Source organism: Cinclus cinclus, chromosome 4 (genome assembly GCF_963662255.1).
Source record: "Cinclus cinclus chromosome 4, bCinCin1.1, whole genome shotgun sequence".
NCBI lineage: Eukaryota > Metazoa > Chordata > Aves > Passeriformes > Cinclidae > Cinclus > Cinclus cinclus.
In genome coordinates, this window is record NC_085049.1 from 16,349,815 (window position 1) to 16,369,241 (window position 19,427).

Below are 19,427 nucleotides of genomic sequence, written 5' to 3' on the forward strand. Positions count from 1 at the left end.
TGCGGAATTAGGCATGAAACCTTAAAGCTTGGAAAGCTAAATGGCAAGCTACAGCTTTTTGTTGTCTTTCAAATTTCAGGATCTCAAATTTTCGTTAAACCAGTTTCATGATTTGCTTGGACTTCACAAAATGCTGAATATATAGCAGGGTCAGTCAATGGCTGCTACAGCAAGAACAGTGCTCACTTTTAGACCTGGTGTTGAGTGTTTAATGTTTGTATGTTAGAGAGTTCTTGAGAAAAATCCCCATTTTTCTTTAGACTGTATTCCCAGTTTACAAACAAGCAAACAAACACACAAACAAGCAAACTCCAATACTCTTCAATCACAAACATCTAAAAATCCCATTCCCTTCTCCAAAATCAAAGAGCCACTGCTTTTGCAACACAAGAACTATTTTAACCAGTCTGAGATATGGTATTAGGGAAAGGGAATTTAAAACTGCACACTGAAGAGCAGTGTCTTTGCTCTGCTAGCAAAGAAAATTGCTTTGATTTAAGAAATAATATCACTGAGCATAGCAAATAATTCTTCACATGTGCAGTGGGGTTTGTGCTGTTCCCCTTCTGTTCTACACAGAGACAACACAAGCTTTAGCAGTACAAATAAACACTTGCAGATCCAAAGGGCCCTAATTTTGTACAAGGGGGTAGCTGTATCAGAAGTCCTAATGTAGCAGACCGTGACTTCATCAAGATTTAAGCACAAAAGAGATGCTAAAGCCCTGACATGTAAGTAAGGGTGGAATTTCAATGGCTCATGTGGCTTTTGATCAAAGTTTTAGTGTCTGAATTACATGGTAAGCACACCCATCGACTTCAATGATAAAAAAGTTGCACCCCTCAAACATGAAGTTCAAAGAACTTGAAAGCTGCAATGACGGATCTTCTTTAGCACCTCACTCAATTGTGTCTGGATTTTATTCCTCGCTTTGAAATGTTATATTAATAGGCAGACTATATGCAATATGGAATTACATATTAGATTAGTTTTTGTGAAATGAGCCTGTACAGCTTAAGTTAAAAAACTCTAGGCCTTCACAAATGTTCAAAGATAGCTTCGGCTGGTAATGCAAGCTCTTGCTGCAGACACAGGAGTACTTTCTATTCCTTTCACAAAGCATAATACACAAATTGTTAATACTAGATGCACTGCATGACACAGTACTGCCTGATTCCCAAGGAGAGGACATGAGCTCTCAGTTCTAACAATGAAATACTGCTTAGTTTTTGGTACTTTCATGTAGAGATGCAGCTTGGAGAACAATTTAGTTTCACTAATTTTACCTTGAACACTAAGATTTAAGACTCACATGTTTTGAGGAAAGCAGTAAACGTCAAGCATTTTTGATAACATGAATATAAGATATAAAAACCATTTTTTTCCAAGAGAGGCAGTCAGTCATCAAATTATCCCACAGATGAGTGCATTAGCAATCTAATTTGCAGTTGAAAAAAGTATATCCCTTGAGTAACAATGATGTGCCACTATGATTTCTTAAGATGACTTTCTCCTTAGTCTCAAGAGCGTATGATTTTCAGAGAATAAATCACATCCTGGATTGAAAGCCCATCCAAGAAAATACTTGACTAAAATCCTCAGTTTCAACACAGTTCTTGTAAACAAAGCTGAATCTACACTAACAGTGAGAAATAGGCAACAAAAACTTCTAAGGTGCACATAATGCAATGGATAATCACATTATTTTTCCTCAGTGTCCCAATTCTTTCATTTTGTAGACCTAACCAAATATGAAAACATTAAAACACAATCTTTGAGCTCAAAACCACTTCCAAAACTGCCAAGTATAAAACTGTTGCTGAACCGCTCTGTTCTGTTTATCATATTAAGATACATTATTTTGATGGAAAAAATGCTAGATTTCAAGTGTAACACAATAGAACCAGCAAGCACTGCAAGCAGGTCTGAGGAAGAGAGAATAATTCAGAGATATTGTCATCTGTAGGCCAATTTATATTGTCAGACAGCAGGTTCCCATTTTTCTCTGATGTCACTGCAATAATGGCATAATATAACAATTGAGCAAAGAATACCTGTGGGGTATAGCTATACAGTGTGGTATATATACTTGTTAAAGTATTTCAGGCTTCATTCAAAGCAGAACCAGAAGCAGCAAAAGATCAGGATTAAAAAAAGAATGAGAAATTGTGCTCATAAAGACTTCTGAATATTTTAGCCCTTGTTTTGTGATGATGAAGCAAGCGTAATGTTGTATTTCATTGATTCAGTGGGCTCATGATTAAAATAAACTAATGTAGCAATTTAGGGGTTTTGTGATTCTTTCTTTTTTTTCCCTTTAACAAGAAAAAAAAGTGCTTTTTAACAGTTCCTCACGGCAGGCATAATGTGCATCTGTGCTCTGATTTACTGCACATGCTGCCTTCTCTAGCATCATGTTAAGTTAGGATATCAGCATGGTAGGTCACACAGTGGGAATGACCTTTTGCTAATCACTACACATCAGTTACTACTGGCACACAGCTCATTACTAAGAAACCCTCCAACTAGCTGGCTTTCAAATCCGCTCACACTTTGATTCTTTTTTCCCCTTTTCTTTCTTTCTTTTTTTTTTCCTCCAGACTGAAGATTATACTTTTACATAAAATCTCTGTTGTGTAATTGTGCCAACTAAGGTTCCAAAGTCAAAAAGGCACCCAGTTAATTTTTCATTATTATAAAAGGAGCCTAAAAATTCCTGCTGAAGGTAGGCCTGTAATCTTGGGTTTCATTAAAAAGGTCAGAACATTTTTCCTCACCACATATTATTAAAATGTTTGAGGGCTGCCATTAATTTGATTTTTCAGGACACAGAAATCTCACTGGAAATTAGAATGTAATCCTGTTGTTGCTTTCCTGACACTTTTCATAGGGCAGGATAGGGCTGCAGGGACTAAGAGCTCTCCTGCAATTTACAATTGGTTACTTTGGCCGAATGGCAGGTGACTAATGCAAGACAAACTGTTGGCACAACCTGGGAGCACTGGGTTTAATTTCAGTTCTGAAAGAGGGGTGGAAGTGTTTCTATTGACGCTGAACCGTGAGCTGTCCCCTGCCAATACATCTGCCATGTTTAATACACAACATGCCCCCCACCCCCTGACAATGTGATTATTAGAGGTACAGAATTCAATAGCCTAAGAACACAAAACATAGCAGGAGCAAAATGAAAGGGTTTTTAACTCACCGGCCATTTGCTGAATGCCGCTGAAGGCACCCAAGTTACTGGAGGAAGTTGCTTGCTGCAGGAGCTGCAAATGAACAACACAACACAGCAATCTATCTGACAGTAATGCAACAAATGAAGATAAAACTAAAAGCAGCTATCATTTCACATTTGGAATATTTCTGCTTTCCTTTACATCTATGTAGTCTCTTGCTTCTGTCTGCTGTTGGAATGAACATCCCTAGAGTCAATGCTGTAAATCCATATTAATGTCTAATCTCTATTAAGAAACACAGAGACACAAGGGAAACTCAATAACATGGCTGCTTTAAAACAATTAATCAATTTATTCTTTTTAACAACCAGGTGTTAAATCTATTTAAACCAACATAGTGTGACTAATTACAGCCCTCTGTAGTCTAGTAGTTACCATAACTCATCTCTGTCAATCATGGTCCATTCTTCCCCACCCCTGCAAATTCAGTTTTTCTTTATTATCTTTATGAATCAAGCACACAGATATTCATTAGACTGGTATTTGTATATATAACAATTTAGCCTATCTCCATATTAATTAGCCAACCTCAGTATTAATATATATATATTTAATTGCTGGGTAAATTGCTGTTTATATCACTATACCAAAACACTGCATGCACACAAATTATGTATTTATACATACACAATACATATATATGGGCACATCCATTTCACAGAATCATAGAATGGTTTGGTTTGGAAGGGACCTTAAAGATCCCCCATTTCCAACCCCCCTGTCACAGGCAGGGACACCTTCCACTACTCTGGGTTACTCAAAGCCCCATCCAGCTTGGCCTTGAACACTTTCAGGGTCGGGGCAGTCTCTGCTTCTCTGGATAACCTGTGCCACTCTCTCACCACCCTCACAGGAAACAATTTATTCTGATTATCTCATCTAAACCTGTCCTCTCTCAGTTTAAAATCACTACCCCTTGTCCTATCACAAAATGCCCCTCTAAAAAGGCCCTCTCTAGCTTCATACCCCTTCAGGTATGGAAAACTCTTAAGGTCCCAAAAGCTTCTGTTCTCCAGGCTGAACAGCCCCAACTCTTTCAGCCCTCTCTCTGTAGCAGAAGTGCTTCACCTTTGTGCCCTCCTCTGGATCTGCCCTAACAGGTCCCTGTCTTTGCTGTGCTGGGTTCTCCAGAGCTGGGCACAGCACTGCAGGTGGGGTCTCACCAGAGAAAGGTAGAGGGACAGAACCCCCTCCCCTGACCTGCTGCCCATAGTGCTGAGGATGCAACCCAGCTGCATGCTTGGCTTTCTGGGCTGGAAGTGCACATTGACAAGTCGTGTTAAGCTTCTCATCCACCAATACTTCCAAGTTCTCCTCAGGGCTGCTCTTGAGCCATGTGTTTGTGCTTGGGATTGTCCTGATCCAGGGCCAGGATTTGGCCTTATAATTCATGAGGTTATATTTGTCTTACTTGGAACCATGAGGAGCCCCCAAGTTATCCAAGAGCTCCTCAACCAGACCTCTCAACTCTAGAGCCACAAAAGGCAGAGGCTCCCTCTCAGCTGTGACGAAGGAGAGCCTCTCTTGGCCATCCAGGACCGAAGACACGTGGCAGTAAATTTCAGATTTTCCAGCAGGGACAACAGCTACCACCTGTTTCTCATCTTACAAATGGACCAAGAAAAAAAACATTTTAAATTTATGGCTTTTCCTGGCCACATTCACTTTCTGTGTGAGGGGATATGAACCATGCATGTTTAGCATTGACAGGACCATGCATTAAAGCAAAAGCCATTTCCAAATGAAAATGTGGAAATTTGATGATTGAACTACAACATTTTAGTTTAGAGGCTGCACCATATGGATATGGCCCCTACAGTGTACAGCTGCCTATCTGTCCTCCCCTAAGGAAGAACTTAAATTTTATTCCAGCTACAAAAAACAGACTCTAACATTCAAAACCCCTAATAAAACTAATGGAATAAAATTTTATTTACAGTGGAGGGGTTGGAACTAGATGATATTTAGGGTCTTTTCCAACCCAAGCCTTTCTAGGAACCTGTGATTTGTTTTCCAGATAAACACACCCAGAAAAAAACACACTATGTATCCTGGACAATTTAGCAATTTACTGCAGGGAGTTTCATAGAAGTGATTTACCATGGTCCTAAAATAAATAGAGTATAGAACAGCCACCACCTTTGAAATGAACTTACAGCTAGATATTGTGGTGTGAGTCCTCCGAGACCTGTGAGGTTTCCCCAAGTGGCAGTATTGAGCTGTTGCATCTGCTGAGCCAACTGCTGCTGCAAACGCCGCTGCTCCTTGTCCTTTTGGGTGTCAGCAAACTTCACCACGATTGGCGAAGAGCAGCCCTGTGGTTGGACAGATCGGAAGAGACAGAAGGGTTAAATCACACCAGGTCACCCTTGCCCTGTGAGCTCAGCCATGTCCTGTAGGGCCACTGGCACTGGCACAACCAGATCGTTCATCCTCTATTTGTGACTGGCACGTGCAAGACCACAAGGACTAAGATTTTCAGGTTCTTAGGAACAGAGGCTATGGAGAAATTATTGATTCCCCAGCTACTTTTATAAAGCACCTTTCCTCAGGCTCTCTTTTCCTTCCAGCTATCAAAATTGCTGCCAGAGACAGTAAAGTGTACCAGTCCTCTTTAATTAAGCTTCACAGCTGATGAGATGGACATGATGCTTTGTCTGCAGTCTGTTTTCAGGGAAACGCCAAAGGGAGAGGTGTCCAACCTCTGTTCTTTCAGGGATCACACAGCCAACACCACCCTGCCACCACGGTCTGGCTGTGCCATCACGGTCTGGCTGTGCCACTGTGGTCTGGCTGTGCCATCATGGTCTGGCTGTGCCATCACGGTCGTTGCAGCTGGCGTGGGCACCCTGAAGAGACTGGGAGCAGCAGATTTACCTCAGCGAGGCACTGGCGCTGTTCACACCAAGGACCCCCAGTCAATTCACCCACCTGCAGTCCGCTCCCAGGCACGCTTTGTATCAAGCACCCTTGAGATGTGAACAAAGGGCAGGATGCAGACCAAAAGGGACTAGTTCTGGTGATAGCAGCCCATTCCTGAATGCCACCATTTCTTCTATTGCTTCTATCAGCCTCTTGTTACATGGTATGGCAAGGCTGTAAGATGCCTTAGGAAATAGGGAAGCTGTAAGAAAAAGCTAGAGGTCTGGTCTGCAGCCTGTTCCTCACCCACGGCTGAGGGAACCTTGGGAAGAAATTGGAGGTCACAGACCAAATGGACTTTTGAGGTAAACTGGAGTTTTGCTTGGACTCCAAATTAGGCATTCCTGAGCAAAGTCACTGACAATGAGACGTGATTATGAAAGATGTCTCTGTTGATTTCTCCATTTTTTTCCCTGCTAAGAAATGTTTCATATTTTAACCTTTCAAGTCCTAATTTTTTTTTCAGATCAAGAAAGCAAACTATATACTGCAATGATTCAGTTCTTCAAATTAATTCAAGCATTTTATGAGTCATCAAAACTGTAAATTAATTTCATACTGCTTTGCAACTTCACAGCATCCAATGAATAACTTCTCTTGCCATGCTTTGTTATACTAATTTCTTGTCTAACTTCAATGTGAACACAATGGCAGGAGTGATAAGGGACTGTTGGGGGTTGGTTCTTTCCCTTTTCCCTCTGTGGAATTTTCCCCATTGTCATGCTAAGATACCTGTTGACTGGGCCCTGGTGACAAGGGGGAGGGGAGAGAAGAGGGAAACCCCTCGACATCCAAACAGCCAGAAGAGGAAATGGAAGGCTCTGGCTCTCCCCATTTCCCCCCGCGGAGATCGGACGAGAAGGACGATCGCCGCCTCAGTCCCATCCCTGCCATCCCAGCACCAGGAGCCATCCTCATTGCTGTGGGACCCTGCCCGGCTGTCTTCTCGCTGTGAACTACCACCATCCAGCACTCTACTGAGCACTGGGACCCACACCGTGAGCGGAGGGCTCTCTCTCCATCTCTCTCTCTCCCCCTGGGACAGCACTGCCATCACCCCCAGCCCTCCTGCGGCTCTGCGGGACCCGCCCGCCCCCAGCACCGGGAACTGCAGCTCAGGGAAAAGGTGCCTGCAGCCAAAAAACACTGGGACTGAGTTACTGTTCTGTTTGTGGGTAATTTCATAGCTGTTGTTGTTCTTGTTTGTCTTGTTAGATATACTAGTAAAGAACTGTTATTCCTACCCCCATATTTTTGCCTGACACCTCCCTTAATTCCAAAATTATAATAATTTGTAGGGAGAAGAGATCACGTTTTTCAGTTCAAAGGGAGGCTTCTGCCTTTCTTAACAAATACCTGTCTTTCAAACTAGGACAGTGACTCAAGTCAAGAAACACAGCAGTGCTTCTGCCAAAGTGTATAGCGTGGGATGCAGAACAGGGTTGTACTTCACCTACTCTTCCCATGGCTGCTCTGACAACACTGTGAACATCTCCAAAAAAGTTCCTGTTCTCAACTACTTACAAAAAGCAGCCATATACCTTTTCTCTGAAAAACCTCACACCAGGACAAGAGATAAAATAAAATGCTGAAATAAACCACAATAATAATATTATTATTATTATAATAATAAATAATAATAACAATCTCTCATATAAAGATCCCCCATGAACACTGTTCCTTTAGAATTATCTTGGAAAATCATCGCTTGTGGTTTATTATTCCACCTCCAATTCTTTTCCTGTGTGTTTCCTTGTAAAAATGTCTTTCAGTGTTTCAGTGAGGAAGAAAGGAGATACATAACACTCCAGCAATCAAATAAAGATTATGAAGGAGTCCGCTTGTTACACAATTACCTCTCTCTAGCGATTTTTATACTAATATTAAAAATAAGATAATTTAGAAAAAAAAAGAAAGAAAAAGGAGCCAGGGGGTAGGGGATGTGAGAGATATTTTTCTAGCTTTGCTAATAAAAAAAAGCAAGCTGTTTCTATCTTATATGAGGTTTGGTAACACTGGGCTAAGGACAACTGGAACTTACTGCCTTCTGCCTGGATGTACAGGAGAAGCAAGTATATTTCCAAAGAAATAGAAATGAGTATCAAAGGAAGAAATATTATATGGTTATTTCAGTTTTCAGTTCAGTAGTTCAGCATTCAACACTACAGTTGACATATTTATGAATGCTTAAATGTCAGTAAATGGAATAAAAACAATATCTCTGCAATTTATGAATCTATAATTCATTTTTTCACTGTCTGCTCTGTATTTCATCACTTCATCATTTTCAAGAAAGCAAACATTCTGAAGACTGAGATTATATCTAGCAAGGGGCTCTAGATGAGAAAAGGGTTGTTATTGTTGTATCAAATTTACTCCATGATAACAAATTAGTGTCTTCTACTGGTGCTGTGTTTGAATGACTTAAACAAACAAGAAAAACTCAATAGAAAAGAAATAGAAGAGCAAACACTTTAAAGCAGCAATTATATTTTAAAAATCAGTTGATTTAACCGGGCTAGTAAGTCAGGTGGAAAGAGCAGTAGGAGAATGCATTATTCTATGAGATGAGGTCATCTGGAATTAACAACCCCATTGTTCTTTCTTAGCCCTCTTTGAAAATCCATCTTGGTCAATGATGTGTGCTGAGGAACTGAAAACAGTAAAAAAGGGAAAAAAAATTCTGTAGTAATTGGGTTGAAATGCAATTGTGTACTACATATCTTCCCCTAAGCCCACTTTTGTTTGCAAAAGAACATGAAACCAAAGTGCCCAAGGATGACTGTTTCAGGCTGAGGGTTGACAAGTAACACCAGTCAGCCCAATTTAACTTTTCACTAGAAGAGTATTGGCTAAAGTGAGCAAATATTTTTTTTTTGCCTACAGGGTGATTCCTATTTGATGCAGTTCTATTTTCCAGCTTAAGGGGAAGTTTCCAGCACACACACAAGGTGCATCTGCCTTCCACATTCAATGGCTTCATATTTCCATGCCATTCAGTGCCATTTTCTTCCCAACAGCTGATGCTACCTTCATATCTTTTCTGTTGTCAGGTTGAGTCCCTCCTCCATGTAGAGGGAGGGTGCACGGATTCTTTGCAAGAAGGGACTCAGCCTAGGCTCAATTGACACAAAGACCCAGGTGTTCAAAGGGCAGAATATTTGGAATTGCCTTACCAATTTGGGGATCTCATTGATGATGTCTCTAAAGGTGTTGAGAAGAAAGTATTCTACAGAACTAATCTCATTAAGAGTATCCCATGAAAATGCAGCCCCCTATGGAGTGCTGCATACAACAGAGGAGTGGGGGAATTTGTCTGGGAGGTGTTATGTCTTTATTTTACTGTCTTCGGAAGTAGAGCTGTGTAAAATTCATTTTTCTAGATGGAAAAATACATTTAAACACATGGAAAATATAGGTAAAACACATTATTACCAATAAACATTTCATTTTTACTTGGAATCAAACCCAGCAAAACATACAGATCTGAATTAATGGAGCAGTGCACGGCAGACAAATTACTACAGATATTATTCCAGAGACTCAAAGTGGCAGTTTTTTCACAATATACTGTCAGACTGCACAGAGTGTATAACAGTAGCTTTCTAGTAAAGATAATTTCATTTATTCTCATCTCATTGGCAGATTCTCAACTAAAACTGTATACCCAGGGTCTAAAAATGCATTGCACTGAAAAGAAAACACATTGATTATAAAAGAAGCTCAACCAAATTCAAACGTGATGTTTGGAAAGACAGTAGCTTTGCAATGCTGATATCATTACTTGTACTATACAGGAAACAGTTAGTGACATTTTCATGCACTGGCTTGAATTTTATCTTCTCCTCCTTGTCCTCTGTCCACCCTCCCACCCCTGGTCTCCCCCCTTTGCTTGTTACACAAAGCAGCTCAACGACATGACGCAATAATGATTGTTTAGCACCCAGCATGCTTTGGGAGACTAGAGCATTGCAAAGGAAAATCACTGAGAGAAAAAAAAAAAATTGAAAGGTCCTGATGGAAAAAGAAATAATAATAATAATAAAAAAAAAGAAACAAGTGCACATAACATCAATGCCACCTCTGAGAAAAATCATCACTACACGAAGATACAGTATACATAATACAGTATAACATGCACTCTCCAATGATAAGCTAGAAGATCCAGAGTAAGTAAAGATTTCATACTTGTGCAGTTTTTTTTCTGCAAAGTTCTGAAAGACCATGACAAAAATCACAGACTGGAAAATGTTTTTGAGATTGGCAGACAAGCTGTGGCATTCAATAACCACTCCAATGACCAGATCGTTAGCCAGCAGCAAAAGCCACATTAAGTGAACCAGTTTAAAGTTTTGAGTTGCTCATCATGATAAAATATGAGGCCATAGAGGCAGTTTGGAAGGGAATGAAGAGTGTTGCTTGTGAGGGGCCAGCCACAATGGTGCTCTGCAGGAAGTGCCACACTCCGATATGCTCTGTCATCATTAGCATTTTTATTGGCTACATGAAGAAGGCAAAATAATATTAACTTAAAAAGAGATCCTATTTGCAGAAAAACACATGCACTAGTAACTCAGCGTGGCCACGTTAAATATCTTGAGCTTCTTCTCAGAGCAGTGCAAACCACAACATTTAGAAATCTATTTAAAAGAAACTAAGATTTTTCTTTGGGGGAACGTGTGTTAAAAATAGAGGTAATTTACTCAGAGATACTCTGAGTACAACTGAGGAGTGGTATTCACAGTATTTATATTTTCTGCTGAATGCCACTGAAAACAGAATTGAGAGCTGTGTTTGGACACCACACAGCAGCCTTATTGTGCTCTTTCAGGTGACGAAGAAAAATAAAGCTTCACAAAGACAGAGTGAACTGGTAAAAAAATTAAATCTGTGATTGTCATGTGTCTGATCTGATCCAGGAGAGCATGGCTTTACCATTCGCAATCATTTGCACAAAGAAAACAAAGAAAGGGCAAATGATACAGTACTGTACCTCCATGGTCTGAGACTGGTGCATGGCTTTGATTGCATTCTGTGCCATTGCCCTTGTAGAAAATGTGACAAACGCACAGCCTGTGGGAACAAGGGGACAGGGAGCAGGAAAGACAAAAAACAACAAGACAAAAGGGTTGGACGCTTGTTAAACCAACACAGTCTACGAGAACGGCCACAAGACGACACTGTTCTCAGTAGTACATAAAAATAAACAGCTTCTCTAGTTTATTTATTGACAGTGCTGACTTGCTAATCTGACCATAGATGAAAGAAAAAAAATTAGGTGGGGATGGGTGACAAGAAGGGTTTTTTGTTTAATTTTTTTGCTTATTTTGCTTCATTCTTCTTTTTTTTTTGTTTGTTTGTTTGTTCTGTTTTGTTACTGTTTTTGTTCTTTAGCCACAGGGTTTGAAATAAATAAGGCTTTTATGTAGCCTTTGGATTGCATAGTTGAATCTATTCAGACCATGCATTAACAATTGCTTGCTCTGGCTTTTGTGTAGGTAAACTGTGGATAGTGAATAAATGTCAGCATCACTGACAGCTGAACTGAGAATTTAATAAAGGGGTCCATAACATCACAAATTATTGTGATGCACCAAGAAGGATCATACAAATAAGAATGAGAAAAACTCCACTGTGTATCCTGTGACTATTTGTGAAAAGACTCAGACAAAATTCAGTTATGTAGGTGGAATCTCAACATTAAAGAAAATAGCATTTTAAAAATAAAAATCCTTATGGTATTTGTCTCTCTGAGTTCTAGGTACAAGTATAATTCTTTGATCTGTGAAAGCTACTGCCAGCTTGAACAATTCTGAAGCTATGTGCATGAATAACTGGAAAAAAAAATCACTCTTTTTTCCCCTCTTCAGCCTTTAAAATCATAATGAAAAGCCAGTAGGCTAATGCCTGCGCTATTTTTCCACCCTTTTACTATTGTTAGCCATACCTACACTGGGCATGGTGCAGGTCAACTTTTTCTGTGCATGACTCACTGCCCTTTTGGCTAATAAAAAACATTGCCTCCTGAGATTTACATTTTATTCTTCATGCACCCTTGGGCATCTTAAAGAAAAAGACTGTGAAATTAATGCAGATTCAGGCTGATTTTGTAATAATACCATGGCACACTAAAAGCTTAGCTAAAGCAACACAGACTTATTTCACTTGTGATCTCTAATGACTTTAAAAGTGCATTGATTTTCAGCTCCCTTAGCCTTGCACAGTTTGAACTTAGGTTTCAGAGAATAATTTAGTGTTCCACTCAATTTCCTCAAAACATTATTATTATTACTACTTAAAAGATTTCCAAATGAAGCAGATCTAAGCACTGAGAGGCTAAAGCATATTGTCATTTTAGAGCTAATGCATGAAAGCTGCATTCTGGCATCAAAAACACAATATTGTTGCCCCTGTGGCCAATGGGCAAAATAAACCACTTTGCAATCCAGCAAGCAACAGATTGTTTGGTTTATGCAAATCAATTTGAGGCATAGAATACCTTTTCTTTTTAGCTCTGTGTGTACCTGGTAAGATTATCAAGTCAAGACTGTATTCACATTTTAATCAAACAACAGTAAGAGAAAGCAATGCCTGATCATTACCCAAAAGCACTACATCTAGTCATGAAAATAAAGTCAATGCATTTTTGCATCATGCGGTATTTTGTTTTCTCTTTAATGTAAAGGCCCTTGATTTAAGAGAACCTAAGCTGGGTTATGTAGCTCTGGCTGATAGATGAGCATCATAAAATCAGAAATCAGAATTCTTTCATCCAAACTTCACCACAGCATTGTGACTCTCTGTACTTCTTAGGTAACAAAACAACTGATGATATCTCACTACTGTTTAGCCACACTACATAATGCTATACTAGTCTTGTTCAGCAACAAAATTCTGTCAAATATGATGCAACAAACCAGCTTTCTGTACAGAAATTTAGACAAAATGTGCAGTAGAAGGGTAAATAATCTACAGTACTCCTCCTAGATTCCATATTGCTGCTGTGCACTAAAATTGAAGAGGCCCAAATTTACCATCAGTCTCAGAGTAATCTTTCTTAACACCATTTCTGTTATTAGCATTATTTTTTTCTTGTCTTGCAAATTCAGTGGGGGATGAGCACAATTAAGAGATGTACTGGAGGGCAGGCAAGGAACCCCATACAGAGCCTTGAATAATATTGTTGATAATGGTCAAGAAACTGCTTCATTCACTTCTTTGGCTCTCACTATCCAGGAGTGTGTACTATAGTGACAATTACTGAATGGAGGTTTCAAATGCACGAGAAGTATGTAAAATGTCAACAAAAATCAGTAAAGACACAGTTTATGCATTTATCACAATTTCTCCCCAGCAGTTCTGCTGTAAGTAACTTACTGAGATGTTGCAATTAGAAGGTCTCGAAATGTGAATCAGCAGAGAAATAAGGCTGCATGCCTCTCAAGATAAAGCAAACTCCCCTTCCCTCCCTTAAGCTTTCTCTCTTTTTAACCACAGGGCTCAGCTGTTGGGTATTTTCAGCAGCCAACACCACTGCAAAGCCTTCCTCCTCACTCCTCAGCCCAAAACCATTTGCATGGGTCTTGTTGCCTTTGTCATGGAGCAAAAAGACTTTGGAGCAGATCTCTGTACTAATTTGAAAGAAACTTGTTCTTTGGGCAAAGGGAATGCCTGATGAATGAGGTTATGCAGCTTGAATTTGAGCATTTGGAAGCAGCATTCCACAGAGAGGATGGGGTTGCATTTTAATTAGGGTTTGCCAGCCAGAGGCTACAAGGTTAAGTCCCCTTGTTATCTCCATTCAGCAGGCCATTTCCCACCGATGGACAGTGGCCATTTCCACAGTAAATTTCCAATTTACCTCAATAACCTGGCAAAAATTCAGTAGACAATGTTATTTCTAAATTATCTTAAAATCCAGACTTTAAGAGGTTGCCATTAAGTGCCCCAATTAAACATTTGTTAATTTAATCATCCTTCCAGACATTGGTACACGTAATCACATTCGAGGGTTATTTTTCAGCTATCAAATCTGGACACTCACACACACAACATTTGTATATTTATTATGTGTGCATATATATTTTATTATGCGTGGAATATGGGATCATATATATTTTATTATGTGTGAACTGTCATGACCAGACTGCCACACTGGATGGGAGTTAAGCCTATGTCATAGGATTTGGTCTATTTAACTCAATCACTTTACATTTACAATTTAGGTGTTCAGAAAAGCTGTTCTTCTGAAATGCTTGTATTTACTGCCATGGTCAATGGCAGGACCTTGATTTTTCTCCATGGGGGACACATGTGCTCAAGGAGGATGGTTTAGTTGAGCACCTAGAATTTAATCAGAAGTTGGTGTCCAAGGACACTGGATTTCATTTATTTCTGTTTCTGAAGGGTTAGAAAAACCCTTTCCAGCACACTCTCAGTATGTCACATGGGTGCAGGTGGTCTTTTGGGAGCACACTGCCAGCCTTAGGATTGTAAATCACAATTATAAGAGGACAGGACTAATCAGATTTCATGCCTCGTGGTGCAAGAAACAAGAAAGATTTCCGTGGCCTCCTACCTCATCCTATGAAACATGGCATTGATTGGCATGCCACAGAACGAGGTCTTCCACACCCACAGCTACAAGCAAACTATTTCTGTTCTACCCCACCGAGTCCTTATATTCAATTATTCCCTTCTTACTGGAGCTGTGGTGCTCTCCGGGAGGGAAAATATGGAGAGGGGGATATTTCTATAACTAATGCTTTGAAATAACTTCATTTTCTATAACCAGCTATCTAGCTACACCAAAAAATAGATTGTTTTGTAAAAACAGCCAACTTACAAGACATCCTGCACTTATCAGCTGTGATTTCAAAACATCAGGGATCACTGACAGAAAGAAAAGGGGAGGGAGAAAGAAGATGTAAGAATTTTAGCTGCTTATCCAAGGCTGCCTTCTCAACCCCTAGAGCAGATAAATGAGTGACTGGGGAAAGGCTGCTGGAAGTAATTTTCATCTGCAGGCAGAACTGGAGTAAGGCACCCAGCCCTGGCATGGGAGAAATTCTGGAGCCCATTATCACATCTGCCACATTGGCTGAGAGAGCATCTAAACTCAGAGGGTCTCTCCTTACTCCTCTCCCACCACAAACTGAAAGAGAATTCTGAAAAACCAGTTAAATGTGATAGGCCTCCTCCTTGATCCTGGCCATCCCAAACCTAGGGCTTGCTGCTTGAGTGACTGAATATCTGAAATATTTAAGAAAGCTCAGCTCGGCCCCATTTCAGCTCCTGCTTCATGTGATTCTTCTCATCTCAGGCTTTCTTAGAAGTGTTGAGAAACATTCATTCAGCAGTTCCTGCACAGCCTAACACAGTATCAACACCTGTGAGCTGCAAGTGAATTAGAACATTTCTATGTAGGGAAGTCTCAGGTAAGGTTCACACCTAGACAAGGAACCTCCCTCATGAAACCACCATGGTCTACCAGAGGTTTTAAAGTGAAGCCAAAGGGAGATGCAGAATGTAGAGATGCTGCTTGGAAGTCTAAAAACATAGTTTTGACACAGAAGAAGACCGAAGAGATTTTCAAAGCCACCCAAGCAACCGCAGTGCTGCGAGTGGTGGCTGCGCAGCTGGTGCTGTAATGGTTGCACCACAGCTTCCTAGTACGCTGTAAACAAGTTTTTCTTCAGTTTCTGTGAAGAAACAAAAGTGAAAAGCTTTCAAATACTCCTGCAAGGAGTAGTTGGGATCCTCTGAGATGAAATCTTCTATTTAAAGAAAAGATAAGGCTTGAATAAAAAGCTATGGAAATTGAAGTGTGGTAAAAATAAGCTCTAGTTGGGTTAAAATGTTTCTAGCTGAGATTGCAAAGTAGACTTTTCCTTTTCCTTTTCCTTTTCCTTTTCCTTTTCCTTTTCCTTTTCCTTTTCCTTTTCCTTTTCCTTTTCCTTGCTAATACATCCCAGTCTAAAGGAAGGAACATCCTGGAAAAGAGCCTTCTAATAAAGACATCACACAAAAATCTGCCTTGGTGGCTAAAATACATTTAATCTGCAAACTAAATTGTACATCAAATTGTTTATCATAGTGATATTTGGTTGTTATTACCTAAAACACATAAAGACAGGTCTGAGACCAAGTGCAACAATTCAGTCTAAAGAAAATAATTTGAAAAAGCCACAGTGAAGCTCTTCAGTTTATGCACATCAGGCACATAGAGGTAACAAGAGGCACATCCTGTAACCCTGCCTTAGCTGTTCAGCTCTTGACTATTGACTGGATGACAGCTTGTAGATTTGAAATTTCCTGAAGTTCATGGTTCCCTCGAAGCATTTCTAATTGGACATTCAATTACCCACCCTGCAAAGTACAGACTTCAATAAGTGGAATTTACACAAAGACAGAATTAAATGGGTACCAAAGACCATATTCTCTAACTGTGCCTCAATGATCCTCTTGTTGGAATAAAGCCTCTTGAAAATTATTTCATTTCAGGATTGCCTCTTGGGAGGGACTGCTGCAAAACTGCAGTAATGGAAATCTGAGATGTAGTTACTGGCCAAAGGCCAGCAGAGACATTGGTCAGTTGGATGAGCTTCTTCCCTCCCAGCTGCAAAAGAGTTTCAGCAAGGGAAAACAAAATTAAATGTGCCATAATGATTGGAAAAAATGAAATGTTACCACATTGCAGCAAAAGGAATAAGGCATGGAGGTGCTTCTGAAGAGCTGCACACAGCACTTCCACTGTCCTTGCTTCCCACCACTTATTGATACACAGTTCAGAAGGTGACCCCTAATCTAGGATGTTCCCACAGCTGGCATTTCGTGTTACTTTAGCTCAGAAAGGAGAAGTAAATATCCACAGGGAAGAAAGCCCCAGCATAAAAGTCTCCTCACCTATCCTTCCCTGCAATTAATTGTGATGCAAATACTAATTTTCTTTTACTAATTCATCAAGAAAACCCTTGAATCTGAAAGTTCTGAATGGATTTTCAAGCAATTAAATTGCCTCACCATGGTGTAACTAGTTATTCCCTTTCTAACCTGCTCTTAAGGCAAAGAAAGAATGAAAAAAACAATCCTTGTAATCAATGTCTGCAGAAATGTTCACTTGTCCCATGTGACTGGTGATGTTTTGTTAAAAAAACAATTAGGAGCCTAGAAGATGCAGAAAAATGCATTTTGAGCTTTTCCACAATTTTCATGGTATATATCCAACTCTCTCTACATGTTATTAGCAGATTTTTTCAGTGCATGCTATTAACCCATTTGACTTCTTTCTGGTATCTGATATATAAATCTGCACTTAGCAATACAGCAGAATAATTTGCTATGTGGTGCTCCTGTGATAAGGATAAGAGGATTTTTTTTATCATCATTACGGAGAGCAATAATTCCTAGAGTGATACAGAGATATTGATCCACTGATCTAAAAAAAGCATTTTACAAAGGCAGAGGAGCATCACTACCCTTATTTTAAGCAACAGAGATGATGAGTGACAACTCACCTATGGTCAATACAGCACATCAGTGGCACAGCTACACAGCTACAAAACAAACTTGGGTATTTCTGGCTGTTTTTGCACACTCCAGCTCTCATTGCCTGGCTGTGTTGGCATCTGTGGTCACGTAGACATTACATAGTGCTGGGAGTCAGGAGGTCTGAAACTTTCCTTAAGCTGTTTACAATAAGTGATTTAAAATCTTAATCATCTGAGGCAGTTCACTTCTACTTTTTCATGATAATGAAGCTTAGCACATGATACCACAATCATGAATTTTTGTAAAGCATACTTAGCTCTTCAGAAGAAGTGCTGGATTAAACAACCCTGCAGGCTGAATCCTTCTCTCTGAATAATGAATATCATACAGGCAGTGGCAAGCTTCTTTAGACAGTCCCATGAACCCTGCTCAAGAGGTGGCCAGCCTCTGTGGCTGTTGGGTCCCTGGTTTCTTTATCTCTACAGCCAACAGGGTTTGTTTGGGTTTTTTTTTTAATACCTTTCACAGCTAGGAATTACTCGCTGCCAGCCAGCTAATTTCACAGGGACTATCCCGGAGCCTTTGGAAGGCAATGCCTTTTGGTTGCTGCCTATTCTTGTAGCTGATTGAAATATAACAATTTACAGGTATAAAAAATGGTTATTTCTTAGATGCAGGAGTGAGTAACAATGGGGGAAAATGTGACTCAAGCTGAAAGAAAAATCTCAGTTTCTTTAAAATACACTGCTCCACCATTGGAGCTCTGTATCATTACTTTAGTCCCATTTTAGAGCCGAGTTTCAAACAGCTGACAATAGGAATTTGGAGTGGAATAAGTGATGGTCCATTATCAGTAGTGACAGCAATGGGTGTGACTTTAATAAAGTTCTGTCAACTCTTGGTTAGGAACTACAATAGAAACAATGAGTTCCACTTCTCTCTCCCCCTCTCCCTTTTTCTCAGCACTTATATCTCACTCATTACAAAGTGTTACATTTTCCCTTGATGCCACAGGACTGGATTTCTCCTTGCTACTGGAGCCCATGTGGTACAATACAGCCCTAAATCCTGCCTATGAGTTGACAGCAGACTGTTACCCTCCCAGTGGTAAAGTTGCTGATGTAGTATAGACATGGGCTAAAAGTCAACTGACTTGTCTTTTTAGCCTTTACTAAGTAAAAAAACCCAAACCCAAACCCAGTCCAAACCAAATCTGTTCTACTGAGCAATATAAACCTGGAGTTATTAATTGCATCTATCTGCTGGTAATACAGATTATTTGCCTGAACCCTTTAAGAAAGCTCAAAAGATGGCATAAATATAAAGGATGATACTGTTCAAGCTTTTTTCATCTGAGATACCATGAGGTGCACTTGTTGTGCAATTGAAAAGAGATACCAAACAGAGTTCACTGGACCACATTTCCATCTCACTGCTTTGAGCATTGAACTGAGCTCCTGAAGTTCTGGCATGGCAAGGTCAGTGTTTTCCTCAAACAGTGACTATTTTTCATTCACCCCTCTGCGTCTAGGAGGAAAGAACATCTGGATGGGTGCTGAGAAAATAAATAATGTTTGTGGCAAAGGGAATTGACATCTTGGAAATGGTAACATGAATTAAAACTCATTAAGGATTGGAACTCTTTACAAAGATTCAACAGTGTAAATTCTCCCTCCTGAAGCAGTTTTTCACCTTGTGCTTTTTCATTCAAGCTCCCTCCTCTGCAGATGTCCCTCAGCACTTTTCATTTCAACTGCAATACCAACCATTTTCCCA

General features: G+C 39.9%; 1 protein-coding gene across 3 annotated transcripts in view; it reads right to left on the reverse strand.

Moving 5' to 3' along the window:
* Window positions 1–19,427, reverse strand: part of CELF2 (CUGBP Elav-like family member 2) — a 236,303-nt gene that overhangs the window by 40,860 nt on the left and 176,016 nt on the right. For all 3 annotated transcript variants that reach the window (XM_062491711.1, XM_062491709.1, XM_062491710.1), the window contains exons 6-8: window positions 11,155–11,234; window positions 5,396–5,554; window positions 3,206–3,269 (exon numbers count right to left, since the gene is read on the reverse strand). In XM_062491711.1, the coding sequence (XP_062347695.1) occupies window positions 3,206–3,269; window positions 5,396–5,554; window positions 11,155–11,234 (303 nt within the window). The remainder of the gene's footprint in view (window positions 1–3,205; window positions 3,270–5,395; window positions 5,555–11,154; window positions 11,235–19,427) is intronic.